Below are 27,734 nucleotides of genomic sequence, written 5' to 3'. Positions count from 1 at the left end.
CGGCCCCCGGGCCGCTCGCCGGCCGAGACCCAGCGCGCGGCCGGCCCCGCCCTCCCCTGCAGGCCCCCTCCCCCGCGGCGCCGGGGACTGCGCACCGCTCACCGGCTCCCGAGGCGGCGGCTGCAGCGGCGACGCCCCGCTCCCGAGTGCGGCCCGGGCCCGGGGCGGCGGATTTCGCTGCCTTGGCACCGCGGAGGGCGGGAGCCGCGCGAGTCGCGGCGGCGGCGGTGGCGGCGGCGGCGCGCTGACGTCACGCGCCGCGGCCAGCCAGCGCGCGCGGGGGCCGCCCCGTCGACCCCAATCCGGGAGGAGCCCGGGTGAGTGGGCGGGGCCGCGGTGGCGAACGGGCAGATCGATTGGCAGAGGGGGAGGAGCGAGAGGGCCAGCGGGCGAGTGGGAGCGAGGCGGGGCGGGCCGAGGCCAGAGCGGAAGTCTCGCGAGGCCGAGCCCGAGCGGAGTGTGGCGGCGGCGGCGGCGGCGAGATCTGGGTTCGGGGTGAGGAGTTGGTATTTGTGTGGAAGGAGGCGGAGGCGCAGGAGGAAGGGGGAAGCGGAGCGCCGGCCCGGAGGGCGGGAGGAGGCGCGGCCAGAGCGGGCGGCCGAGGCGCGGCGAGGCGGGGCGCCGGGGCGAGCAGCGGCCGAACGAGCGCGGGGCGCACCGAGGCGAGGAGGCGGGGAAGCCCGCCGCCGCCGCCGCCGCCGCGCCCGCCCCTTCCCCCCGCCGCCCGCCCCCTCTCCCCCCGCCCGCCCGCCGCCTTCCTCCCTCTGCCTTCCTTCCCCACGGCCGGCCGCCTCCTCGCCCGCCCGCCCGTAGCCCCGGAGCCGAGGCCGCCGCGGCCGTGGCGGCGGAGCCCTCAGCCATGGCCTCGGGCGACACCCTCTACATCGCCACGGACGGCTCGGAGATGCCGGCCGAGATCGTGGAGCTGCACGAGATCGAGGTGGAGACCATCCCGGTGGAGACCATCGAGACCACGGTGGTGGGCGAGGAGGAGGAGGACGACGACGACGACGAGGACGGTGGCGGCGGCGACCACGGCGGCGGGGGCGGCCACGGGCACGCGGGCCACCACCACCACCACCACCACCACCACCCGCCCATGATCGCGCTGCAGCCGCTCGTCACCGACGACCCGACCCAGGTGCACCACCACCAGGAGGTGATCCTGGTGCAGACGCGCGAGGAGGTGGTGGGCGGCGACGACTCGGACGGGCTGCGCGCGGAGGACGGCTTCGAGGACCAGATCCTCATCCCGGTGCCCGCGCCGGCCGGCGGCGACGACGACTACATCGAGCAGACGCTGGTCACCGTGGCGGCGGCCGGCAAGAGCGGCGGCGGCGGCTCGTCGTCGTCGGGCGGCGGCCGCGTCAAGAAGGGCGGCGGCAAGAAGAGCGGCAAGAAGGGCTACCTCGGCGGCGGAGCCGGGGCGGCGGGCGGCGCGGACGCGGGCAACAAGAAGTGGGAGCAGAAGCAGGTGCAGATCAAGACCCTGGAGGGCGAGTTCTCGGTCACCATGTGGTCCTCAGGTGAGCGCCGGCGCGCGCCGGCCCCCGGGATGTTTTTGTTTTGAAGGGAAGCCATGTTTTATGTGTGTGATGGGCGCCGCCATCTTCTTCGCAGGGCAAGTATGGCGGCCCCAAAAGATGGCGGGCCGCGGCGGGGGCGGCGGGCGGCGGGCCGGCGGGCCGAAGATGGCGGCGGGAGGCGCGGCGCCGCCCGCTAGGCCGCAATGGCGTAGTTTCCCCGGGCGGGGCGGCCGCGCGGCGCGGGGCGGGGCGGCGCGGTGGGGCGGGGCGCGCTCGGGCCAACGGACGGCCGCCGGCCCGTTGTCCGCCGCCCCCGCCCGGCTGGCTCCCCGCGAGGCCCGGGCGGCGCGCGAGGCGGGCCGCCGGCGGGTTGCGCGGACCTCGCGCCTGGCCGGGCAGCCCGCGGCCGCCTCCCACCCCCAACCCCCCGCCGTCCTGAGAGTTGAGGGGGCGCCCGTGGCCCCGCTCCGCCCCCTTCCCCGGACCCTCTGCTGCTCCCGAGAGGCGCCTTCCGCTCCCACGCCCGGCGCGCAGGCCGGACTCTGCCCGCGGCCGCGCTCCCCGCGCTCGCCTCGGTGGGGCGGGACTTGGGCGGCACGTAGGGCTCGCGTGTGCGGGCTCCGCGCCGCCAGGGCCTGTCACCGCGCTGCCGGCGAGGTCCTCGCCCCTGCCCCCCCTCCCCCCCCCCCGCGGCACGTCGGGGAGAGGGTCCGCGAGGTTTTGTAGGTGGTTCTTAACCCTTTATGTTTGGGGAAGGTTTTCTTTTTAAGTGTTTGTTTCTGCAGATAGGTCTGTTAGCTGCACAGCTGGGGACGCTGTCACTAAATTAATAAAATCGAGTATTTTGTCTTTGCTCACTTTTTGGTGGATAGTAGGCGATCAACTTACTTTCCCTGCGAAGAGAAAGATTCTAGAAAGCCAGAGAGAATAAGTAGGACAAAAGGGACTTACCTACATGTTTGTCTTCTCTTTTTTACTTCATAATTATAGAAAGCTGGTTTTTTTCATGTCAGTGTTCTGTTACCTTATTCGTATGCTGTCTAGATTGCCGGGATAGTAAATAGACTTGAGAGTGATCCTGCCGTGGCTAGTTAATCTAGTACTTGGCATGACTACACTTAGTTCTAAGTTTAAGTTGCAGAACCCTCCCCCTCCTCGTCCTCCGTCCCCCGTCCCCCCCCCCCCCCATTACGGTAAGGCTGTGAAATCAGTTGTTCGGATGAAGCCTCAAAGTGTCTTGACCCTTGAGTATTAAAGGATCGTTAACGATTGAGAGAAACAGATGATGTAGAAGGTGAAAAGGCTGGACTGGAAGGCTGGTCTTGTTCTATCTACTGAAAGCCCCTGACGAGATAACTAACGTTGTTGGATGCATCTAGGATTCGGAGAGGACTGAGCAAAGGCATCCGAGTTGCTGCCACAATTGAATAGCAAGTGTGAACAGGCTCTGCTGTTCTCGATATCAGAGTCCTTCTGCAAGTCTGAGTAGTTTTTTAGTAACAGGCATATGTTTAAATGAAACCTGTCTACCTATTTCATAGTCATCAGAGTATCTTCTGTAGAATTGATAGCATGCACACTGATCGTGTTGGAACCAGAAGTGATGTCTTTCTATTAATATGCAGAATAAGAGCGGGGCAAGTTGGGTGTTGAGTTTTGCTGAATTCAGGATACCATCTGAAAGTAGATATTGATATAAAGATAAATTAACCACATAAAACTAAATTTACTTTTTCTCATGGTAAGGACATGTGGGTTTTACAGAAACTTAGAAAACCAGGGTGTTTTATATATTTTGCATTTGATCTTAACAAATAGCTTGCCTACTTCTTTATACCCAGAAAACTTGGTAATGGAGGCTTTACTTGATGAAGTGAAGTGTATCGAGTCAGCCAGTCAGGGGAGAAGGTCTGAGGGGCCTGACTAATGGGAGTTAATTTACAATTAAGTCAGCATTTAAAAGTCATTACTTCCCCTGTGCAAGTGGCTGCTTACAGAGTTGCACAGTTTGGGGTTATTTTAATGCCCATTTCTATGCAGAGTTAGTTGTCTGGTGCATTACAGAGTAATCTGTGCCTAAAGGTTAGTTATAAATATTTGATGGCAATAACATAGTAAGGCCTGTTTCCTCAGACATGTTTTGTGGTGAACTGTCCCTCTTCCTTGTCGTTTGGAATTATTCCCAAAGAGAAGCTAAATAGTTTGTGATTAACCACGCATGCCCCAAGTTCAAATTCTGAATGTAGTGGAATCTTAGGAACTGAAATAAGGAGATCATTGATAATAGGTGAAGAAATGAAAGCAGGTGAATTGCTAGGCTGAATCTCTCCATGTGTGTGTTGACTGCGGAAGGCAGTATGCTCAGTGCTTTCACAGACTCAGTCTCGTCTGATCCCAGGCGAGGAGTTTGAACGCCACTGTGGTTTCACTAAAACAGTCCTTTGGGTGGGAATGAGCTGTGAGGTGATAGTTTTGCCTAAGTCCAAGCTTAGTTACCTGAAGCCCTTACCAAAAAAAAAAAAAAATTGTACACAGGGTATTCTTAGCGCTCAAGTTACTTGTGAGTACCTCTAGGCTAAAAAAAAAAAAAAAACTTAGTGGGAGCCAGCATGTTTGTGGAAACCAAATCTTTGGATTTTATGGGTTTCTTTTGCTTGTGTGCCGTCTCGCTCTAATTGCCCACAGAGTACAGCAGTCTGTGTGATTGGCATTTCTTTAATGGAATAACAATGGCATGGGAATCTAGTGGTTCTATACCAGACTAGTTTTAGATCTGGAATGATCCTTAGAGATCTGCTTTTTTCTTTCCCCTTTTTTAAATGATGTCATTCACATGGGTGAAGTTCAGTGGCCTCTGCCGTATTCACCAGGTTGTGTGGGCACCGCGGCCAGCTAATTCCACAACATTTTCATCGTCTCAAAAAGAAACCCCATACCCATGAGCAGTCACTCGCCATTTGCCCTCTCCCTCCAGCCCCAGGCCACCACTGATCTACTTTGTGTTTCTCTGGATTTGGCCATTCTGGACATGTCATTTAAATGGAATCATAACAATCTGTGGTCTGTGTGTCTGGCTGAGCCCGTGTTCAAGGTTCATCCACACTGCAGAGCATACTTCATTCCTTTAAGGCTGGATAAGATTCCGTAGTGTAGGCCCTAGAGCAGGACCTGCTTGTTCTGCACAGGAGAAGCTGAAGGCTCAGTGAGGCTAGCGTTTTTTGGTGCTTCATCACACTTCAGTTGTGTCTTAAACATGCTTAAATCACCATTTTAAGGCCCTTGTTTATTTTTGGGATTTTTTCCTGGCATATGATTAATGAATATTTCCATGTTGCCAAATGTAGGGCACAGTCTCATATGTATATTTGTCCTTTGATTGTCATCAGTATTGTATAGGAGTGACATCTATTTTATAGAGCTTACTATGAACTAAACCACTTAATCATGGCCAAGTAGGGAAGTTCATGTTAAAAGCTGAGTAGTTAAAACATTTAGGGCTTTTTTTTTATTTTAGAGAGACAGAGAGTGCCCCCACCTTCGTGGGGGGGGTGGCAGGGAGAGGGAGAGAGAGAGACTCTCAAGCGGACTCTCCCACTGAGCATGGAGCCTGACACGTGGGGCTTGATCTGGGGCTCAAGCTCACAACCCTGAGATCATGACCTGAGCTGAAATCAAGAGTTGAATGTTTAACCGACTCAGCCACCCAGGTGCCCCTAAAACATTTCATTTTGAGAGAAACCTAAGAAGGCTTTAAAATCTTGAGGTTTCAGGTTTTTAGAAATTGTGACCTTCACTCAAGGCTGTTGGTATTTTACTTATCTTTTGTTAGACCAAATATAGAAGTGCTTTATGCTGGATTGAGCAAAACATCTAAGACCAGAAAACCATTGATATTAAAATCAGCAAAGTGAAAGAAAGTTGAAAAGTATTCAGTTGTGTCTCAGTTCTTTATATTCAGAAAGTTCAAGTTTGCTAAAAGTTACTAGTCCAGACCACTTGCCACTCCTCTGCGGGTCTTCCCCTTCCCCCTCCTTTACCTGTTTATCCTTGACGAGAGATGCCGTGCACATAAAATTCCACCGAGCCAAGCCACAGAAGCACCCCCAGAGTGATCTTGTCAAGCCTGTGACCTACATAGGGCAGTCTAAGTCACAGATCCTGATTCCTGACCCAGTCGTCCTGGAAGTTGGCTTGCTGATACAGCCTCTGTGCTGTCAGACTCTCCACTCCAGGTTGTTCACCTCTCCTCTTCCCTCCCACCGGCAACAGCTGACTCCCCCTAGTGGGAAAGGAAAAATCCCTACTGGGAAAAGGTCAGGGCTCCTGACCTACCTATAGCTAGCATTTTAGGCTTTGAAAGAGAAAAAATAAAATAATAACTTTAAAAATGTATGCTAGACTCCTAAGTGTTTACCAACAGTTTCCTGTTTTTTTGTTGTTGTTAAAGTCTGCTTAGTAAGGTGGGTTTGTTTTAAGGCTCAGAAGTTTAGGAGTCTGTAACAGGTTATAAGTAAAAACAATGACAGAAGGAACATTTCTTGAGGTCTGCATTCCTGTGTTAATCCCTGATCTGCTCTTCCCAGGGGACCGTTCTGTGAACTCTGCTCTTCCCATAGGAGGAGTACGTGAAAGTGAAAACTTGTTATAATTTTTAAATCTGAATATTTACCAGCGGGTTGTATTCTCTAGTATCGTTGGGTAAACATTCAGACCTTGGATTTGTAAAATTTGGCATCTGAAACGCTACCTGGAGGTTGACAGTAACATCAATTTGATTACTGTTAGCAGAATATCAGGAAGGTGTGTGGAGGTTCTGGAAGTTATTTGACCATACCGTATAAGTTTGTACCTTCCTATGTGTGGCGGACTTAATTACAGTACATGAGAGAACTTTTTCCCATTCCCAAGTGCCTTGTGTTAGTGGGTCCCATTCTGTTTAATTTTGTGTTTAATTATCAATAACAACAAGCCCAGTGGTTTCTGGGAATCATATTAGTAACAGCATCAAATTTCTACTTTAGAGGGCACTGACCAAAGTATCTTGCCTTGGACTATCTTAACTTCTGACCTTGTTTCTTTGTAAAATGACTTCCTTTAGAAAAAGAAATTCTACTCCTTCCCGAACTCCTACATGACCGTGGGAAGCAGTATACTCACTTTCTTAAAGCAGAACTCTAAAATTTTAACAAGACCTGGTGAATGAGTTACTAGGAACTCTTCAGTAAAATTCTTAATAACCATTCGATGCCTTGGTGTTACGCAGTGGTCTCAGATAGGATTAAACATGAGGACAATGTAAATGGTTGTGAAGGACTTTTTTTTCTAGTGTAAGTGGTTTCCCTTAAATATAAGAAGTGTGGAGAAGGGAAGGAGGCTGCCATTGTTGTGCTGGAGACTGTTCTGTTGGAGCCCAGACCCTGTCTCTTCTAGCAGAGTCACAGACTTCAGTAGAATTTCTAGTATTTCACAGGTGATCACACTCTTGAAAACACCCTGAAGTGTCTTTATCTTTTTGCAGTTCTCAACTCAATCCTCTTTCCTTCTTTTCCTTCTGTCTTCTAGCTCCTAAGCACCCAGAAACTTGGAGGGAGAGAAGCTGCTACTCCTTCTCCGAATTGACAATTGGCTTTTAATTTCTTACTTTGTTGGTAACTCAGTTGTAGTTTGTACTAATACATATGATTCCTGTATTAAATAGATGTTATAGATTCTTTTTTTTTTTTTTAAGATTATTTTAGAGAGAGAGCATGGGGGGGGGTGGCCAGAGGAAGAGAGACTCTGAAGCAGACTCAGTGCTGGATCTCACTACCCCAAGATCATGACCTGAGCAGAAACTAGGAGTCGCATAGTTAACCAGGTGGGCCACCCAGACGCCCCGATTTTTATAGTTTCTTAAAGAGGACTACGTACAGACTTCTGGATTTCACATCTGGGGATCTAGGCACACACTCTTACCTTCCTGAATTTTCTAAGACTTCCATCAGATGGCTTCACTTCTTTGCTTAAAACCCCCCTCTAACACAACAGTGTGAATATACTTAATGTCACTGAACTGTAGACTTTAAAATGGTAAATACCGTGTTTTGTGTTTTCATATACACACACATCCTGCTGATGTCTCATCACATTAAGTAAAATCTCAACTTCTTATCATGAGGCCACACGTGATTTGGCCCCTGCTTTCCTTTCCTCTTTCCTCCTTCCACTCGCTTTGTGCTCCAGCCTTACCAGCCCTCCTTCCATTTCTTGAGCTTGTTTCTTTGCTCTTACCTCTGCTTCCAGTGCGGTGACCCCAGATGTTCACATTCTCGTGCTGCCTTGTTCACAACTCCACTCTCAAGAGGTCTTCCCTGGTCTTCCACTCTCTCTCTGTCTCCTAACCCTGTTTTATTCTCTTTGTAGCATTGTCTGAAATTATCCTGCTTTTTTTTCTTTTAACCTGCTTCTCTTTGCTTCCTCTACAGTAAGTTTTGGGCCTCTAACCGTCAGTCTTAGGATGGCACTAGGCATATAGAAGATTCTCGGTCCGTACCGAGTGATTGAGCACATGGAAATTACGCAGTGAGGCAGAATCACGGCCTAGAGACCAGACTACCATCCTCCTCTCTGACCACATAGGTGGAAAAGAAGTATGAAGGGTGAGGAGAGGGTGTGCAGGAGTGTTCCCTTTTTAGGAAAGGCATGGACTACACAGCCAATGCTAGTTTCAAATCCTAGATCTGCCACTTAACTGTGCTTCACATACATGACTTGTCATTTCTGAGGCTTATTTCTTAAACCAAACACATGGGATTAGAGTCTTTGAGGTTTTGTTTGTGTTGAGGAATAGGACAGTTGCTGGCATGAAGCAGGTACTCAGTAAATGATACTATCTCATCTTAAGGTCTCTCTTGGTGCGGAAACGTGGAAACAGCTTCTGACTGATTTCTGCCTGTTGCTTAGCAATGAATCTCAAATTGTTAGCTCTCCCCCGTTTCCCCGTGAAGGTTTGGATGATGGCAGTGGTGAGTCGATGTCGTTTTTGCCATGTCACCTAGAAAGGTCAGACTGAAGCTGGTGGCCTGAGATGAAAAGTACGGGGGAACAAAATCTAGCCAACCCATATAAGTAAGTAAGTAGGTAAATAAATATGTTAATTGTTGAAAATAGAACATCAGGATCACAGAAAAAAAGGAAGATTAGGGTCAACCCTCATGAGCTTCCTGGCAGTTGAGATAAAAAAGGAAAGCATGCTACTGATAACTGATTCTAGCTAACATGAGAAAAACTTGTTGGGAAATCAAGCTTTTCTGAGGACTGAATTCTTTTTTTTTTTTTTTAAAGATTTTATTTATTTATTCGACAGAGATAGAGACAGCCAGCGAGAGAGGGAACACAAGCAGGGAGAGTGGGAGAGGAAGAAGCAGGCTCATAGCAGAGGAGCCTGATGTGGGGCTCGATCCCATAACGCCGGGATCACGCCCTGAGCCGAAGGCAGACGCTTAACCGCTGTGCCACCCAGGCGCCCCCTGAGGACTGAATTCTTAAGTAAACTGCTTATATATGAAGAGGACCACCGAGTCACAGTGCAGATTGCAGCAGGTGTGGTGTTCGGAATTTCACGTGGTGTCTTGGAACAGCCAAAGACTTAAAATGTAACCTAATTGAAGGCGACTCAGAATTTTCCATGTTCTTTACATGCTTACTATCCTTTAACAAAAGTTGAGCGTTCTTTCACAAGCACTAAGCGTAGGACCTGCTATTCCCCTTAAGCCCAGGAGGGTGGGGAAAGTGGAACAAAGGTGTTCTGGCTCATTCCTCCCTGTGTCCCAGACACAGTGGCTGCCATTTATAGCGTTCTCTGGATTCAGCCATGCCACTGGTCTTCTCTTTTTTAAGAAATGAAGAAGCCAAGCAAGGGTCAGTGACAGGAGTGAAAGGCCTCTTGAAGGAAGGAGGTCTGGGCTTTGGAAAGCAGAGTGAATGGGGTGGGGGTGAGAGGTGGGCAGAGGGGAAGGTGTAGTTGTAGTTACCTTATATCTTTTCTCCCACGTCGAGTAACTTGGCCAGAGGGCCGCTTTGGTAGGAGTGGGGAAGGCAAGTCAGACCACTTTTTTAAACCTCCTCATGGACCCGTAGAGTGCTTCCAGCCTTTCCTTTTAGTTCCTTAATCCTATCTTTTTTTAAAACATATATTTTGAGTCTTTATTCAAAGATTATTTACTTAAAGTGCAGTCTACACCCCCCCCCCCAATATGGGGCTCGAACTCATGGCCCCGAGATCAAGAGTCGCATGTTCTGCCAACTGAGCCAGCCAGGTGCCCCATTGCTATCTTTTTGACCAGAGATTATTTTGAGTCTCTTTGCTTTGTCTCTCCAGCTAGGATGGGAGTGATGACAGCTTCGGTAATATAGAAGTAAACTGAATAGTTGAGAGATGGGGATAGGACAAGGGCTTATTTATACAGGAGCCCTCCCTCCCTTAATCTGTGGGGGTGTGTTCCAAGACTCCCAGTAGAGGCCTGAAACACACTTAAAACCACACCCACTTAAAACAACTATGGGGGTCACCTGGGTGGCTCAGTCGGTTAAGCTTCTGCCTTCCACTCAGGTCATGATTCCGGGGTCCTGGGATCGAACGCTGGGTCGGGCTCCCTGCTCCATGGAGAGAGTGCTTCTCCTCTCTCTGCTCCTATTCCTCCCTCTCAAATGAATAAAATCTTAAAAAAACAAACAAACAAACAAAAAAAAACTTAACTACTGATTAACAGTAACTAATAATAGAAGAGTTATAACCATATGCTGTAATAAAAGTTATGTGAATGTGTTTTCTCTCTTCAAATATCTCATGGTGCTGCACCCACCCTTGTGCTGGTGTGAGATGGTGAGGCGCGTATGTGAGGAGACCAGTGAGGGCAAGGACCTCCAGCAAGTGCGGGCGGGAGCGGGAGGCTGCCCTTGGCCCTGTGACTGTGCCTCAGAGAGGGGGTCCTCTGCCTTCGAACCATTGAATACAAAGTGTGTGCCCCCGTTATAGGTGGTATGGGCTAGACTGTGTTTTCTCCTGCTTCCATCTGAGGCCGTTTTACTTTGGTGTGGTTGTCGTAGTTCATCCTTCTGTAGCCAGTGTTCGTGAGTCCTGGAATCACCTGATCAGAGTTGACTAGAGGTTCTCCTTAAGACATGTTCTCCTGCCACACAACCCCCACCCCCTCTGAATCAGTGACCTGTATTCTCAGCGTTTTCCAATTTGGAATTCTGAAATTTGGTTTTAATTTGTTTTTGTCCACTTGTGTTCTGGTAATCATAATCATAAATTTAAGTTAAACTACTTGTAGAAACTCATTGCAGTGTCATTGCAGAAACTTCTTGTGTGGGTTAACCCTGTCTCCCTAAAACAGTGGAGAGAGAACTAGCTAAGTCCTGCCTTCAAGGAAAACTCCAGAGAGGCATATGTATGTGCAACAGTCTTTTTATATGTGTAGCAATTTTTAAAGGAGATTTAGATATTTCGCTTCATGAACATGCTTTGCCTGGATGTGTATTCCGTGTTACCCCATTGCCAGTAGGCATACATATCTGACATTCAGAGCAGATCAGTGAACACCTTCTTCCACTCTCTAGGCAGCAGATCTGTTTCAGTAGCAATTATGAAGTGAAAAGAATAAAATAATGGCCAGTGCAGACAGTGGGAATTTTATTTGAATATATATCAGAAAAACAAGTTTTAATAAAACTGTACAAAGAGAAAAAATAATACATTTCCCTAATATTTTTTTAACTAAGGGGAAGCTTATATGGTATTATGGCCTGTAAATGTAATAAAAATATTAGAGCATCATAAGTTCATATTTGCAAAAACTTCCAAAGGTTTTCTTTTGCAAAAATCAGATTAAATGGCCAAAAAAATAGCAGACATTGACATTCTTTGATTTGTTGCTTTAGTGTGTGTCCAGTTCTTAGTGAAAATGAGATGGGATGCCTAGGTGGCTCAGTTGGTTGAATGTCCAACTCTTCAGCTTAAGTCTTGATATCAGGGTCGTGAGTTCAAGCCCTGCGTTGGGCTCCATGCTGAGAGTGGAGCCTACTTAGGAAGGAAGGAAGGGGGGAGGGAGGGAGGGAGGAAGGAAGGAAGGAAGGAAAGAAGGAAGGAAGGAGAATGAGGCAAACATTGTCTTTGATTTCTCCAACCATAAAACTGAACATCTTTTGTCATTTCTCAAGCAGCTTTCTTCAAAATATGATTTTTTTTCTGTATAAATAGTTTATTTCCTGACATTGTGTTGTTGAATAGTTAATGACCTTTTTGATGATTTCTGTGTGCTGGCCTTCAAAGAGTTTACCAAATGAACCTTCGTGTCATACACTGTCTATTAAGGAATAAGTAACAAACGTGGTAATGTGAAGTTTAAATATATATTATGAAAGCACATAGCAATTACCTAGAAAGACCCAACAAAAGATTTCTTAAGGCAAGAATACCGTCTCACAGACATTGTCCAGAAGTGCAGGTGAATAGAGGTCTTCAAAAACAGATTGTCTTTAATCAGTTTGATTGTGGTTTTAACATTATGTACAGACCATGTGGTTATTGTCTATACTCGGGGCCGACTGCCTCGACTGTGTGTCATTTTCACTCGGCAAGTCACTGAGTACAATTCTCATGAGCCAAAGCTAGTTTTGCATCTGGACATATCCCTTTGGTCTCCTTCGCAGTCTTCCTCATTCACTCTGCATTGGAGTTACCCAGGTGTTCGTTCTGAACCCTCTCCTCTCTGTCTTTTTTTTTTTCAATAGATGTTATTTCTCTGGCTTTAAACGCAGGCCATGTGCCAGTGATGTCCATATATTTCTCTTCAATCTCCATTTCTCTTGTCCCTCCAATTGCATATCCAAGTACTTCCTTGAGGTCTGTCCACTAGGTGTCTCCCAGGTCCCTCAAATTAAAACGGAATTCCAGGTCCTCTGCTGCACGTTGTCTCTTCCCCCATCATTCTCCAGCTTGGCTCATGACCTCCTCCCAGAAATGCAAACCAGAAACTTAGAAGGCATACTTAACATCCTTTTCCACCCACCTTACCCCCCACTTATCTGATTCATTACCCAGACTTGCGTAGTCCTCCTCCAAATTAAAACTCGAATCTAACCTGTTTTAAAGACAGGTTGTTGTCTCTTTTGGAAATAAATCCCATTATTGGGTAACCTCACAGAAATTGTTCCTTGTTTCCCGTAGAAAAATCTCCACTGTAGTTTAAATCCTAGTTTCTAAGTAAAATTCCATCACACAGGTAGAAGGTCAGTAAGCTTTTTCTGTAAAGGGCTAGATAGTAATGTTTTAGGTTTTGTAGGCCATCTTAAGGCACCTAATCAGCTCCAGTGTCACTGTAACAGGAAAGTAGGTAACGTGTAAACGAACAAGCATGGCTGTGTTTCAGTAAAACTATTTCTAAAAATAAGTGGCATATGTGCACACCGTTATCCATAGCATTACCCAAGTAGCCGGAAGGTGGAAGCAGCTCATGTGGCCATCAGTAGATGAGTGGATAAACAAGATGTGGTATGCCAGTACAAGAAGAGGATTCAGCCATGAAAAAGAATGAAATTTTGTACACGCTACGATGTGGGTAGACCTTGAAAACATGCTCAGTGAAGTCAGCCAGACACAGAAGGACGATTACTGTTTGATTCCGTTTATAGAAGGTACCTAGAGTAGACAAATTCGTAGAAACAGGAAGTAGAATAGAGGTTTACCAGGGGAAAGGGGGCAGGGGCAGTTGTTGTGTGATGGGTACCAAGTTTCTGTTGGGGATGATGAAGTCTCAGGTATAGATAGTGGTGATGGTTGCACAGCATTGTGAATTTACTTGATGCCACTGAATTGCACATTCACAGATGGTTAAATGATAAATACTATGTTCATCTATTTAACCAAAAAATTTTTAAACAGTAGAAAGAAGGGCCACCTGGGTGGCTCCATCGGTTGAGTGTCCAGCTCTTGATTTCGGCTCAGGTCATGCTGTCAGGTGAGGAGATCTAGTCCCACGTTGGCTCTGTGCTGGGTGTGGAGCCTACTTGAGATTCTCTCTCTCTCTCTCTCTCTCTCTCTCTCTCAATAAAAAAATAATAGGAAACCGTGAAGGTGGTGGGGAGATGGTTGGTAGCCTGGGTTCAGCTCACTGGCTATACTTGGGGATCGTAAAACTTGTCAGTCTCTACTTAGACTCACTCCATACGTGTATTAATAGTTCTTGGTGATGTTAATGACTGTCCTCTGGGTGCTTGGCGATGCTGAATGTTGGAACTAAGAACTGAGTCTCAATCTTCAGGAAGCATTTCCTCATTTGACATGTGTCCCCCAAAATTCATAAGTTAAAGTCCCAATCCCTAACGTGGTGGTATTTGGAAGTGGGGCCTTTGGGAACTAATTGGGTTATGAGGGTGGAGCCCTCCTGGTGGGATTAGTGCCCTTTTCTACAAAGAGGAGACTGAGACACGATCCATCTCTCCGCCATGTGAGGGCACAGCCAGAAAGTTCTTTTGACAAGCCAGGAAGAGCGCCTTTACCAGGAGCTGAATTGGCTGGCACCTCAGTCTCCCCAACTGCGAGGAATAAGTTCCTGTTGTTGAAGCCCCTCAGTCTGTGGTCTCTTTGTTAGAGCAGCCCGAACTAAGACGGCTTTTCTCACTAGAATCTTAAGTTCTGTGAGGACAGAGACTTTGTTTTGTTCTGGTGCCTTGGAGCAGTGCCAGGCACGTCGGAGGCCCTCAGGTGGCGTGTGCCACGCTGTGCGACGAGTGTGACTTAGCCCGCGGTTCCCTGGGCCCGGAGTCGAGGTGCCCTCTCGTCGGGAGCTTCTTCGGAGCAGCCCTGATGCCCAGCCTTGCTGGCACTGCTCTCATGGGTACGACAGGTCGGGGAGGACAGGTGGCTTCCCGGCCCGCCGTGCATTTCCGCGGCACCTGAAAGCCCGCGTGTGTCGTTGCTCCTGGGCGGGAAGATTGGAGGGTGAGGGACTTGCCAAAGCCCCGAGAAAAAATCCAGTTACGGGCCGAGTCCTAGCTTTCTGACTCCGCTCCTGTCCTTCGTGAAGGCATCTGGCTGTGTTCTCCATAGGCTGCTGCATCGGCGAAGAGGTTACCCGGGATGTATTGTTGAGATCGTTCTGGTTCCACGCTGGAGGCGGCTGGCTTCACAGCCAAGGCCCCGGGTCCCAGAGTGAGGCTTCCTGCGCTCATGTTGGCCCCTCACTGCCCAGTTAGCCAGCTCGCCCTGAGCAACTTACAGAGCCCCTCTGGGCCTCAGCTTCTCCCGTGAGGAGCGAACTTGCTCATTTGCCCTCTTCTGGGGTGATGTGCGCAGGGATGGAAACAGTGTGTGCACAGTAGACATCCAGAGAAACGCTGCTGTGCCCTGGTTCCTGGCAGTGACGTATACTGTTCTCTAAAATGCAGGGTGGGCGGGCGCCTGGCTGGCTCAGATGCTGGAGCGTGCGACTTTTGATCTCAGGGTTGTGAGTTCGAGCCCCACGGTGGGTGTAGGATATGACTTAAAATCTTTAAAAAATAAATAAAATGAAGAACAGTGGGAGAAGAGAGACATTTAAGATTTAAAAGTATCCTGTTCTGTGCTTTTCGTCACTGAGAGTGATTGATGGAACATGATAATTACCACTTGAATCAAATGAACCTACATTCTGCCTTTTTTTTTTTTTTTTAGATTTATTTATTTACTTGAGGGAAAGGGCAGAGGGAGAGAATCTCCAGCAGACTCCATGCTGAGGGTGGAGCCCGACATGGGGCTCAATCTCAACCCTGAGATCACGACCTGAGCTAAAACCAAGAGTTGGAGGCTTAACTGACTCAGCCACCCAGACGCCCCTACATTCTGTCTTCACCTGAGCCTCATACCCTAATGTCAGAGAACCTGGCGATAAGCAGCTAGACACCATTTTTTGATAGTGATGTCGCTTGTAGGGTTTGGTTTGGTTGGTTTTTGGTCTTGTGTTTTGTTTTTGTTTTGTTTGAAGATTTTATTTATTTTAGAGGGAGAGTGGGGACGGGGGCAGAGGCAGAGGGAGAGAGAGAATTTTAAGCAGGCTCTGCGCTGAGCGCGGAGCTCAATGCAAGGCTCCATCTCACGATCCTGAGATCATGATCCGAGACGAAATGAAGAGTCAGATGCTTAACTGACTGAGCCACCCAGACGCCCCTTTGGTCTTGTGTTTTTAGCACTGCGGGAAAGGTAAGAATTGAACAAGCCAGTTTTCACTTCAGAAATTTGTTGTTACTGCCCCTTGTGAAACATTTTGACGGAGAAGCAGCACATTTCAGTCCGCATGGAAAACTTGGGAGCGTCTCTATTTTCTGCTTTCAGCACCACAGTAGTTGAAGAAGACCAGCCAGTTTGGGCCTCTGGGCACTTGACTCTAGCGTAAGAGGCAAGGCCAACAAAAATTCAAAACAGCATGATTTAGAATTTGTCAGCGTTGTTATCAAGAACTAATGTAGGAGTTCAAGGAGAAGGTAAGAATCTGAGGCCAGAGCGATAGATTCACAAGCCCTTGGAGACTGTCTCCTGCCAAGTGCTTGTGAGGTAACCTGCGAGAGCACAGCCTGGTTGCGTTATGGAGGGCTTGTGACTAGACGAAATGGAAGGTCAGGCGAGCTGTAAACTGGGAGCGGGCTGCAAGGGACCCAGGATGCCAAGTTGAAGTATAATTTATACCTCTGAGGGGTTCGTACCAGATGAAAATATTTACATTTGCTGGGGCGCCTGGGTGGCTCAGTCGTAAGCGTCTGCCTTCGGCTCAGGGCATGATCCCGGCGTTCTGGAATCGAGCCCCGCATCAGGCTCCTCCGCTGGGAACCTGCTTCTTCCTCACCCACTCCCCCTGCTTGTGTTCCCTCTCTTACCGCTTCTCTCTCTGTCAAATAAATAAATCAATAAAATCTTAAAAAAAAAAAAAGAAAATATTTACATTTTCTGTATCAGTTGATCCTTTATAGCGTCATTACGGCAGAGAATGGAATTGGGAAGATGAATTGAGAAATTATGATCGTTGTTGAGGTTTGAGATACTAAGAACTAACTTGATGGCAGTGGGACAAAGGGAGAAGACCTAAAAACCAATAGGATTTGGTGTTTGGATTATAGGAGATTAATTATGGGGGTCAGTATTCCTTTTTTTTAACTTACTGGATTTGTGACGATAGTAAGACATGTAAGTAGAGATGTCCTACGGTCTTTGAACATGTATTTATTGAGGATGAGCTCTGTGCAGAACCAGGCTCTGGGGATCAAAATTGACAAGCATCTCTCCTCGCGGCGCTTACTGTCTAGTGGGAAAGGCCACCAAAAATCACATTGCTGTTGATTATAACTTGCCTGCATACGGGCCATGGGATTAGGGTGAAGGGCTGGGAGTACACGTGAGGAACTGAAAGGCCAGCAGAGCGGAAGCAAAGAGTGAGGAGAGAGCAGCGAGAATGAGGGGCTAGAGGGGAAGGCAGGAGGCCGGCTGCAGGGCAAAGGCTGGGGCATCAGACTCCGTCAACATCAGTGTGTTGCTGGTTCACAGGAAATATGTAGGGTGGACAGAAAGCAGAACTCTGAGAAGTGGTGGGAGGAGAAGCAAGGAAGCTTGACAAGAAGCCAGTTGAAGAAGTGGCAGCGGAACCAGGCGAGTGAAAGCCAAGTCAGGAATGGGGAATATTCCCGGCAGGCTCGGAAGGAGTACTAGCGCAAAGGCCCGTTGCGTCTGGCATCGCAGATTTTGGTGACCTTCAAGCCGAAACAGGATTCCAGGAGACTGAGGAGAAAGACTGGGTGGTTAAGAAATTGGGCTAGCGGCTATAAATCACCCGTTCCAGAAGCTGCTAATGAAAGCGCTTTTCATAGTTTTTAAAATGTATTTGCCCACAAACACATTTTTGTTCCGCTAAAATAATCAATCTTATGGTGTGTTTCAGATGAAAAAAAAGATATTGACCATGAGACCGTGGTCGAAGAGCAGATCATTGGTGAGAACTCCCCTCCTGATTACTCAGAGTACATGACAGGGAAGAAGCTTCCTCCTGGAGGGATACCTGGCATTGACCTCTCAGACCCCAAACAACTGGCAGAATTTGCTAGGTAAGCCCTAAGAACTTTCCTTTCGTTCTAATTATAGAAAGTACTTGAGAGTCGGCAGCCGTGTTCTTTGTGCCTAAGTTACAATGGTGGCTCGTAGTCTTGCTCCAGGGAAACTTGTGAAAGCAAAAGCAGCTCGTGTTGTTTGTAGGGCTCACGATGCTATTAATGTGCGCGGCCCCATTTTAGATCCTTGCAGACAGTGAGATGAAGCAAATACTTCTGAATTCTGTAGTTGATATTGCTTGTGAAGAAATAAAACTGCTCAGAATTTGTTTGGAAATGGGTATCTCTACAGTAGCTCCTGTCCTCCCGGGACGCGTTGGAAGTTGCAGGGCGGGGTGCCAGAGCAGGCTGCGGGGGCCTGGGCTGGAGCCGGGCGGGCATAGCTGACCGTTCATATTTCAGCGGGTCATCAGTTAAGCTCCCCGGGTTTTTGTCCACTGAAGCGGGCATGACAGGAAGAGATCAAATATTTATGGCGGGGACCCTTGTGACCGGCCAAGGTAAGCAGTCAGGAAGATCTGGACCCAGCAGAGGCTTGTTGTGCTTGAAGCGGGCTGGGCTCCTGCAGAAGCCTCTGCCCCCTCTTGTAGTATTTATTTCCCAGCACCGTTGAGCAGTTTTAATGAGGATGTGAGAACGCACTCAAAGACAATTATAAATAAAATGAAATGAACTCATAAACTCTGGAGCAGAGGGATGACTTCTTTTCCCACCCTGAGATTGAATGGAGCCGGAATAGCCAGGACATTTAGGCAAGGACAGGATGAGAAAGAGAGACATCTTTGTGATCCCACACCATCTAGCAGCAGAGCGGGGCCTCATCTTTCTTTCTCTTGAGAGCAGAGTGGAGTAGATAAGAGCTGGAGGCTCTGGAGTGTCCTCATTTGTCCCAGCCCTGCCAAAAACAAGGTGGGTGACCTGCCATTGGGAGCCTCAGTTTCCCCGTGTGTCAGATGGGTGTCAGAGTCAGAGGTGTTGTAATAAAAGGGTTTGTGCCCTTTTCTCCTCTCCCATGAAACTGTAGCCATAGGGAGTCTACACATGAGTTTATTTCTGATTGATCACAGCTGAACAAAAAAAGTTAAGGCTTCTGTCCTTTTGTTAATGACATTGTGTCCCCCAGCTTTTGTTGCTTTTCGTATTTTAAATACGGGTATGCTACTCAGATTTACTCCATATCTCCCCCCCAAAATACAAATAAAAATGGAATCTGTAGATAGAATCAGCAGTGAGGTTAGAGTTTTGGAGCAGATTGAGTCAAAATGCATCCCAGTGTTTAGCATTGTCATGTGTTTTTAAAGTTAGTGATCTCTTGTTATCGTACTTGGAATTTAGCGAGGGTAGAGGCTGCTGTCCCCAGGGGTAGAGATATGGAACGCAGGAGTCAAGGAAAGCCTTGTAGAGGGGGTGGCATCTGACTTGAGCCTGAAAAACACTGAGATTTGGAGGGGCAGGTGGGGTTTCCGTGGTGGGCCTCATGCTAGCGTGGCATGAGCCCGGTGGAAAGGTTAGGTGCTCAACCCCCATCCGATAAACGCTCAGAAAAGAATAAGTAGGTTTGGGTGGGGATTCGGATGCTCACAGGGAGACAGTTGGAGTGTAAGAGCTCACTGAGTTCTCTGAATACTGGGCCAGCGTCTGTGGGTGTTTTTAGTGTGTGGTGGACAGCTGCCAGAGGTGTGGGAAGAGTACAGAGGAGCTCTCATCAGAGGTTGACTTTGAGAATGACGTGTCCACTGTCTCCAGGCTGGGTCGGCACAGGTACAGACAGGAAGTGGGAGAGGTCATGAAGGCCTGAGCCAGGATTGTGGCGGCCAGACTGTGAAAGAATAAATGAGCTCAGGGTGGCAGGAGATGGTAGAAAAGATTGAGAACCAGACCGGCTGTGTGTCTCCGGGAAGGAGGGATCAGAATGGAAGTTCAGAGCCTCGCGCCTCAGGTGGCACGAGATTGGGAGACGGGGCCGGTTTGGGGTTCAGGGTGGGCATTGTTTGGTTTAAATGCTATTGAATCATCGCTGTTGGACTTGGGTTGGTTTCAGGAAGTCCGTCGGGGCTAGACTCATCTGCTGCATGGTGGCTACGGCTGAAGGTGGCACGGCCATCCGCACTGTGAGAGGACAGTTTGGGAAAGCCCCGTGATCAGAGGGCGAGGGAACCAGCGACAGGGCACAGGGCTCCTTCAGTCAGACGGGGTGGCTCAGGGAAGTACATACAGCATCACAAAAGCCAGGGAAGGGCTCAGAAGGTCCAAGAGGGGGACGAATCACATTTCTCTAAATTACACATTGCAGAGTGATGTCAGCGGAGGAGCAGAGGGCTGAAGCAGGATTTTACCGACAGCAGGAACCTGGGGGTAGTGAGCAGAAGTGATTAGGTGTTGGTGACCCTTGGCTTTGTTCACCCTCCTTGCCAAATCGGGGCAGCTGATCTGGAAGTTTGTCCCCAGTTTCCTGACTAGAAAATCCGGGGTTTCAGCCCTGCACTCAGGAGGCGCACACGGGTCACTGTGGTGGAATAGAAGCCTCTGCTTGGTTCCCAAGTGGCGTCGGGCCTGTCTTAGGGCTGCCTTCAACCCTACTGGATCTGAATGAGACTTTTCTTCACCAGCAGTAGATAATTAGAAGACCGTGGAGCCACGTTTTGAGATTTGTGAGGAAAAGTTACATAGAATTCTTGACCCAGCAAAGCTGTCAGTCAAATACAACGCATAAAAGTGGCAATTGTAGACAAATATACAGAAGGGGTCCTTTTATGTCGCACTTACCTTTTCCGAGGGGTTACTGGAGGCTGTACTCCAGGAAGACAAGGGCGCACATCAAAAGGAGGCTTCCCTAAAGAATCTGGTGGATGGAAAATCTGGAGGGCAGCTGTGCGGCATCCTGGAAACCCATTCCATTGAGAGAAGACAGTCAGTGAGGTGTAGGGATTTCTTCAGGAAAAGTTGAGTTCATTCAGCAGTGCACAGAATGAGTAGGAAGCCAGAAGGTCTTTGTGGTATGGGAAAGAGTTTTCTAAAAAGGAAAAGTTTGTCAGAAACCCCCTGAAGAGAGAGGCAGTGCTAAGAAAGCCGTGGCCTAAAAGGCATAAATTTGATGATGGTTGAAGTGCAGAGAACTTGTTTGGCTTGACTCTGCCAGTGTCTCCTTGGTCCTGAAGCTCCTGTGTTGGACTCAGAGAGCAAGGAATGAGACCCTAGCACACAGTTCCATTCTACAGGAGCGATCTATGTCCATAATCATCTGATATAGTGTGTGTTTCTTTTCTAATCGTGCTGTTAAAGATTTCATTTTGTGTACGGAATAGAATGAGATCTTGCTCATCCTGCCAGTGTATGCAAAGTGAGGGGAGAGGGTTGGGCTCCCGCTCATCCCCGTTGTTCTCAGCATCCTGGGACAGATCACGTAAAACTATCGAGTCTCTAATTGGACGGTGGCGGTGGTGAGAGATACTGGAGCCTGGAATGCCCTCTTTTGTTAGGTCTTCGTGTTTTGAGAGTGTGTGTAACCAACCGCTGAAGAGGATTTTCCAGGGGCCCCGGCATTGGTGACTGGGACTCTGAAAGCTAAAGACAAAGAGGCACCAAGTATCAAACTGTTGGGGGCCAGACCCCGCCTTCTCTTGTAAAGACCCATAGAACCCCCTTTCTCCATCTGCACTCCGTGGCTCAGCGGTTGGCTTGAGGTAGCGTGTTAGCTGGTTTTCCCTTTCCTCCGTGTGCTGGGGTGAGGGGTTCTGCACTGGACTTGGAACTGCCCAAAGAATGGTTGGGGTTCCTGCCGCACTGAGCCTAGGGAACTGGTTAGGAGTAAGTAAATCAGTGACATGGGGGGGCGGGGCAAGCATAAGAAGTCCAGGTATGGCGGGGTGGCTTTGTTCTTTTTTAAGTACTTCAAAATGTGGCCAGTGGGTGGGACCTGGTGAGTTCTCGTTCCTGATTAAATGAACAGCCTTTTTGCCTTTTTCGTTAACTACAGTTAGCCCTTCGGAAACTTTGGGCCTGGAAAGGTCAGAATTAAGAGCGGTAAGGTCGGTCACAAGTTGGTGATTTTTATTGTCGTCCACCGCCCACCCTGAGCCTTTGTCCCAGGATTAGCGTAAAGATGAGCTGGGGTAGCAGAGCTGGGAGGACCGTCCGAGGGGTCTGTGCTGTCTCCGTAGGAGGTACCGTGGCTGGAGAGCTTGGTCTCGTTTGTCTGAGGCACCACTCTTCTTTGCACCAAGAAGTGAGGGGAGTCGCGGTTGCAGAGGGAAGCTGGGTTCCACACGAGCTTCTGCCCCACCAGCGCAGGTCCCTGGGGGCGGGGGTCCAGGCTGAAGGCAGCTAAGCTTGTTTTGCCGTGAACAGGTTTATCTTCATGGGAGAATCTCTGATTTAAAAACGGTTCATCTTGGCGTCTGGGACACTGAGCCGTAACTTAGAACTCTGGTTTCGGTCTGCTGGAAGTGGTGTCCGGAGATTCCTGCAGGTTTTTGGTCCCGGATTCGGGCCTTTACAGCGCTGCCCGCCACCCCCCTCCCCCCCCCCCCCGCCCCAAAGTGTGCAGAGTGAGCCAGGGCAAAACCAGCGGCTGCGCCGCATGGAGCGTGCTCTCTGCTCCTCGTTGAACAGGAGGCTGCTCTTTTTGGGTACCTGGCTCCTCCACGTACTTTGTAACCTATGGACGGTGCCTTGCTACCCAGCTCGTGCCGTTTTTCTCTAGTCTCTCAGCCCTTTAGTTGAAGACGGTGGCTTGGAGCACCAGAACCTTCTGGGCTGTTCAGTACGGCTGGCTTTTTTAAAGTAATGAACTCATTTTTAGCTAGGCCCATTTAACACATAGCCAGGGGTAAGAATAGTTGTCATTCCTTGAGAGCTTTCCGTACATCTGGTCTTTGAGTCTTGGCAGCTACAAAGCAGGTAGCATTCCACCTTTTTACAGAGTGAGAAACTGAGGCTGAGAAGTTCAGTGATTTGCTCAAGGTCGTGCAGCTGGTAGGAGTCGGCGCCAAGCCCACCCCCTGCCCCCACGTCCACCAGCGCCTCCGCTGCCGTCGGTGTCGGTCTGTGTAAAGTTCCCAGTCGAGGAAAAACTCAAATCTTGGTTATTCTGAGTAGTTTGGGCGGGTTGAAGGGATATTCCAAGTAGCAGTATATGATTTTAGTCTTTTTAAAAATTACTTTTTTAGGATTTCAAATTTTTTTATTTTGTAGGTTATATATCAGTTGGTGTCATGAAGATTTTTAATTTTAGTTTTTACTCACACACACACACACAAAAACCCACTTTCAATCTAGTTTTTGGAAAATGACCTTTTCAGTGTTTGCCTTCAAATAAAATATAAAAGGCACCAACACACACTGCCTCATTTGCCACTCTGTGGTGAAGAAGGAGGATTTGCCAAGGAGCTTAAGAGTGGCTGCAATTAAACCTTTCACTTCCTTCTTGCATCCAGGGGTGTTTGTCCAAATTCATTTTAAGCTTTCATTCTAAAATCAGTTATATTGCCACATGCTGGCACACATTTTGCAAATGACATTTTAAGAAAAAATACCACTTAATGATAACATTTAAGAAATCGAGAGTTTAGTAAATGGTAGTTGGGACTATGCCCTTTAATTTTGTGTATATTTGAAATTTTCCGTGATAAAAGTTTTTAAAAATCAAGTACCTGGAAATTTAAGAAAATGTCAGGGGGGTCGAGTGGGCACACCTGTCCTGCTGTAGCAGGCACCTCACTGACATGGACCCCGCAGAAAACAGTTGTTTGTGCGACTTAGCTGTCAACCCAGTGGACGTTTTTTAAAGTTGGTTTATTAACATAATTTGCAAACAATAAAATGCACCCTCTTTTAGGGGAGTACTGCTCTTGCGCATTTGGACAGACATGATCACGTAGCCATGTCCACAGTCAAGAGAGACGTAGAGGCATTTCAGTGTAATCATCGAAGAGTAAATGTTATTCACTGGGAAGACTGAAGCCTGGTTCTTAATATACCCTTTTTTTTCTACTAATACTTGATTGGACTAGAACCCATTCATGTGAATCACTCTTGTTTTCCACACTCTGGTCTAACCTCCAGGTGGCGCAGTGGCACCAAATTTTTGTCCTATGAAGTTATGTGAGCTCAGGGTTTAATGGTGTTTAAGATAACAGGCTGGTTCAAAGCCCTGTACACAACAGGCATTTAGAAAATATTTGCTAACTGATGGGATCATCCCCCAAGTATAAGAAAGAACGAGTATATCTACAGGGTTGGAACGGGGTGGGGGGGGGGCGGATACTAAGCTGAAAATGTTCTCAGAATTTAAAGTAGGAAATTCATACCATCTTGAACAAACTCCCTTAGAAGTAAGTTCCAGCCACCAGATAAATTGTTTTACCAGTGCTTCTCCAGGGATGGAGAGTTTAACTAGATGACTTTGTTAGTTCACGTTTTATAAAACAAAATCTTCAGGTCATCCTTTTCCCAGATCAAGGGTGAAGAAGGACCTTTGCACTAGGGCCTTTGCTAACTTAAAGATGACCACAGAAATCTTTTGTGATGAGAGTGTGCTGGTAAGTTAGCTTTTACTGGTAAGGCTTCGTTGACCTCGTGGCTCGTTTAACTGTGCGTCCTCACATAGGACGGTGAGGGGGCACACGTCGGGACAGAAGGAACGTCTGTCTCGGAAATGTAAATCTTTTTTTCTAGTCTCTCTAGGAGCTCTTAATCTCTCACCCCTCTACCACACACAGCTCGGTAGGGAGTATTTGGAGAGAAAGTTTTGAAAAAAGACCAAAGGTTGGTTCAGTGGAAATAGCAGGTAGGTAAGCTACCGAATTAGCAAGCTCTTGGGCAGTGCGTCCACACAGGGCTCTCCCCGCTGCCCGTGCGATTAGGACGCCCGTTACACCCCCGTCCCGAAGCAGGGGCAGAAATCTCTGTCGTTAAAAAAAACCAAAACTTATTTTTTGAAAACCGGTAACCTCCCTCCCACCCCCACCATCAAAAGTAGTAGTATGATAACATTCAACAGTGGGAAAGGGTATGGGGTGTTCCCACCTGTCCACCAGTCCCTGGGGGCTCCTCCCCAAAACAGCAATACCTAGTTCATTTACTGTGTTTCTTTCCAGAGATAACGTATATAAATGATTTTCTGCTTACAAGGACTACTCTGTACCCTTTTAAAAAATTATCTCCCTTAAAGATAATGTCTGTCAGTATAAAACAAACTCTCCCTCCTTTTTTTTTAAGCGGTTTTGTAGGGATCTGTGTTTAAGACCCTCCCCCATCTGCTGCTCCCTTTTCTTTGTTACCACAGCAGCTGCTCCTGGATACCTTGCTTTGCTCCCACCAAGAGATCCCTCTGTGGTTTGGGCTGGTGGTCTTTCGTGTTATTTAAAGAGCTTGGAGGGAAGCGTAGATACTTGAAGCACACAGACCTCAGTGCCAGTCTGAGCTGCCCGAGCTCACTCGCTGCGAGACCGCGGCGACAGCGCGGGCTTTGCGCGCACCGGCACCCACATCTGTGAAATGGGAAGGGTGCTTCCCTCCCGGGCACTCAGTGAACGTGGTCGCATCCCTTCCCTCCTGGACACAAACTGTAGCCTTAGTTGTTTGTATCTGTAAGGAAAACATTTTAGGGGCTATATGATTTATGCCAGATGAGTCTACCCACTCCTACAAATCTCTCTCTCTCTCTCTCTCCTTTTTTTTTTTTTTTTTTTCTTTTTGGTAAGAATGAAGCCAAGAAAAATTAAAGAAGACGATGCTCCAAGAACAATAGCTTGCCCTCATAAAGTAAGTAACGCTAGGGGAAAGTGCTCGCTAAACTGCCAATGAGGGTTTAGAGAGCTCATAAGCAATCTGCACTTCTATTTCTGTCTAATAATTGAGGAACTGTAATCCTTGCTTTCTAAATTCAAGAGGCTATATTTGTGATGTCAGTTTTGTTGTTCAGTAAAGACCATTAAATGCTATTAAATGGGGCTACTGTAGGGCGCCATTGTTTTTGCTCTTACTATATATTGAATATACAGTGTTAGGATTTTATTCTTTTTGGATCACAAACAAGTCAGTCTTAAGACATTGGGTTGTGTCTCACCCATGGACCTTTGTGGGGTTGTAAACTCATTATGGAAATTTGGAAATTATTTTGGATGTTGCTAAAAGTAAGCCTAATAAAACTACACATTTCCTTCACAATCTTCTTAATTTGCCCTGTTAACTGTGTGTTACGAGAGGGGTGCTTAATTGTTTTCAAATGTGGTTAGTCTTCCAAAGAAAAGGATCATTGAAAAAGTACTTTGAGATGTTGGTCTGTTTCACATCTAATTGGATGGATGTAAAACTAACAGAAAAAGAAGAATCATGTGGATGGGGAGAAAGTTGTAATGGGATGAAGAATTCTTAAAAATCCGTAATTGAAGAAGGGTGGGTTTGACTTGGCGATGGCCTTCTAATGACTGCTCACAGGTTCTACGTGTGGCTTTCTGACACACTTAGTGTGGAGATTTTGAGATGTAAAATGAGTTCCTTTGGGGCCCAGTAGGTAAAGAAGCATTTGAAAACAGTTAGGCCCTAAGTAGCTGTCCTCCCTCTAGCTTCTCTGCATACTTCTTTTCCAAATTACATTTTTTAAAAAATTCCATTTGCTAAATGGAAGCACAGCCTGGGGGTCAAGGTGCCAAAGCCACGGCTTCCCCCTCCCTCGTGCCTGTGAAGCTGTCCTCCTGTCGTGCTGTCCGCTTGTCCCCCACCCGCTCCATCCCTGGACAACAACTGCAGAAGAAATTGGGAAGGCCATGCTTGTCCCGAGCACCGCACGCCCATTTGTCCCCCCCCTCCGCTCTGGTGTCCGTGTGCCTGCTGCTTTTCCTGGTGTCTCACAAAATCAATTTCTTCTGTAGTTGCCATTCCTTGGAGACCCTCTTGCTGCTTTCTCTGTCAAGAAGGGGAAAGAGGCAGAGAAGAGGGAACAGTAGGCGATGGGGAGTGACAGCCCATTCTTGCAGCACAGAATATGGGGCCCACCAAAGGGAGTGGTGGACTGCTGTCATTTCAACCCCATTTGTTTACCAAGGCTTCTGTTACTTCGTCTGGGGGACAGAGTTGAGTGAGGCAGCTCTGGTGTGGCTGGAAGCCAGGCTGCTGGGTTCTACCCCCAACTCGGCTCCTACGAGCAGTGTGACCTTGGGCAAGTCTACTTAAAGACATCTCTGAGCCTCAGTTTCCTGATCTGTAACACAGGGTTTGCATTAAACGAGAAGGCCTTTCCCAGCTGTCTGGCTTTGTCTTATGTCATTTAATATTTCTACTGCGATACTGAGTAAAATGTAAGTGGGGGGGGGGTCGGGGGTGGTTCTGTTCCTCGGGTCAGGGAAGGCTGTTTTAAGTGGTTGAATCCTTTGTAAGTTTGCAGTGTGAACCGCTAAGCCTCTCTCTCTGTCCGAAGGGCTGCACAAAGATGTTCAGGGATAACTCTGCCATGCGAAAGCACCTGCACACCCACGGCCCCCGAGTCCACGTCTGTGCGGAGTGTGGCAAAGCTTTTGTTGAGAGCTCAAAACTAAAACGACACCAACTGGTTCATACTGGAGAGAAGCCCTTTCAGGTAGAGCTGGTCCCTTCCCCCTCCCCACACAACCCTGCAAGTGTAGGTGGGGCTGCGGGTGCCGGAGAGACAGACAGACGCGGCCACCAAGGATGGTGCCCCGTTGGAGCGTCCGGAAGGGCTGGCCCAGCGTATGCCTTCCCCGTGTGCAGTCTCTCTGGTCCTGGAGAACGGGGGGCGGGGTGTCTCGGGCTGTTGATGGGGTGTACTTCGTATTAGGAGAAAAACTGGGTTGCTCAAGAGCAAGCCTAAAACTGCTTTTCCGGTGCATTCACTGTGGAATTGAAGCGGTTCATTCCCTGTAGTTGGTGGACGTATATTGAATTAGTAACTGACAGGGAACTTCCAATATTTTACCGTATAAGAATACATATGGGTCATGTTTTGTCTTGTTTTTAGAAACCCATCACAAGTGAGCAAACTAGCAATGCAGCACTCAATTTAACAGGGTTCTTTTTGATACTTGACACCAGAGACCTTCCCAACTAATTGTATCTTCTTCTTTGAACCATCGACAC

At 48.3% G+C, this 27,734-nt stretch overlaps 1 protein-coding gene across 1 annotated transcript in view; it reads left to right on the top strand.

Annotated features, from left to right (window-relative positions):
* Positions 1 to 751: 751 nt before the first annotated feature.
* YY1 (YY1 transcription factor) overlaps positions 752 to 27,734 on the top strand; it is a 32,452-nt gene continuing 5,469 nt past the window's right edge. The window contains exons 1-4 of the mRNA XM_026515315.4: positions 752 to 1,526; positions 17,474 to 17,636; positions 25,343 to 25,403; positions 27,058 to 27,216. Coding sequence (XP_026371100.1) covers positions 860 to 1,526; positions 17,474 to 17,636; positions 25,343 to 25,403; positions 27,058 to 27,216 — 1,050 coding nt within the window. The 5' untranslated portion in view covers positions 752 to 859. The remainder of the gene's footprint in view (positions 1,527 to 17,473; positions 17,637 to 25,342; positions 25,404 to 27,057; positions 27,217 to 27,734) is intronic.

The sequence above is a fragment of the Ursus arctos genome, unplaced genomic scaffold (assembly GCF_023065955.2).
Source record: "Ursus arctos isolate Adak ecotype North America unplaced genomic scaffold, UrsArc2.0 scaffold_25, whole genome shotgun sequence".
NCBI lineage: Eukaryota > Metazoa > Chordata > Mammalia > Carnivora > Ursidae > Ursus > Ursus arctos.
The sequence above is the reverse complement of the archived record's forward strand: the minus strand, read 5'-3'. Positions and strand labels throughout refer to the sequence as shown.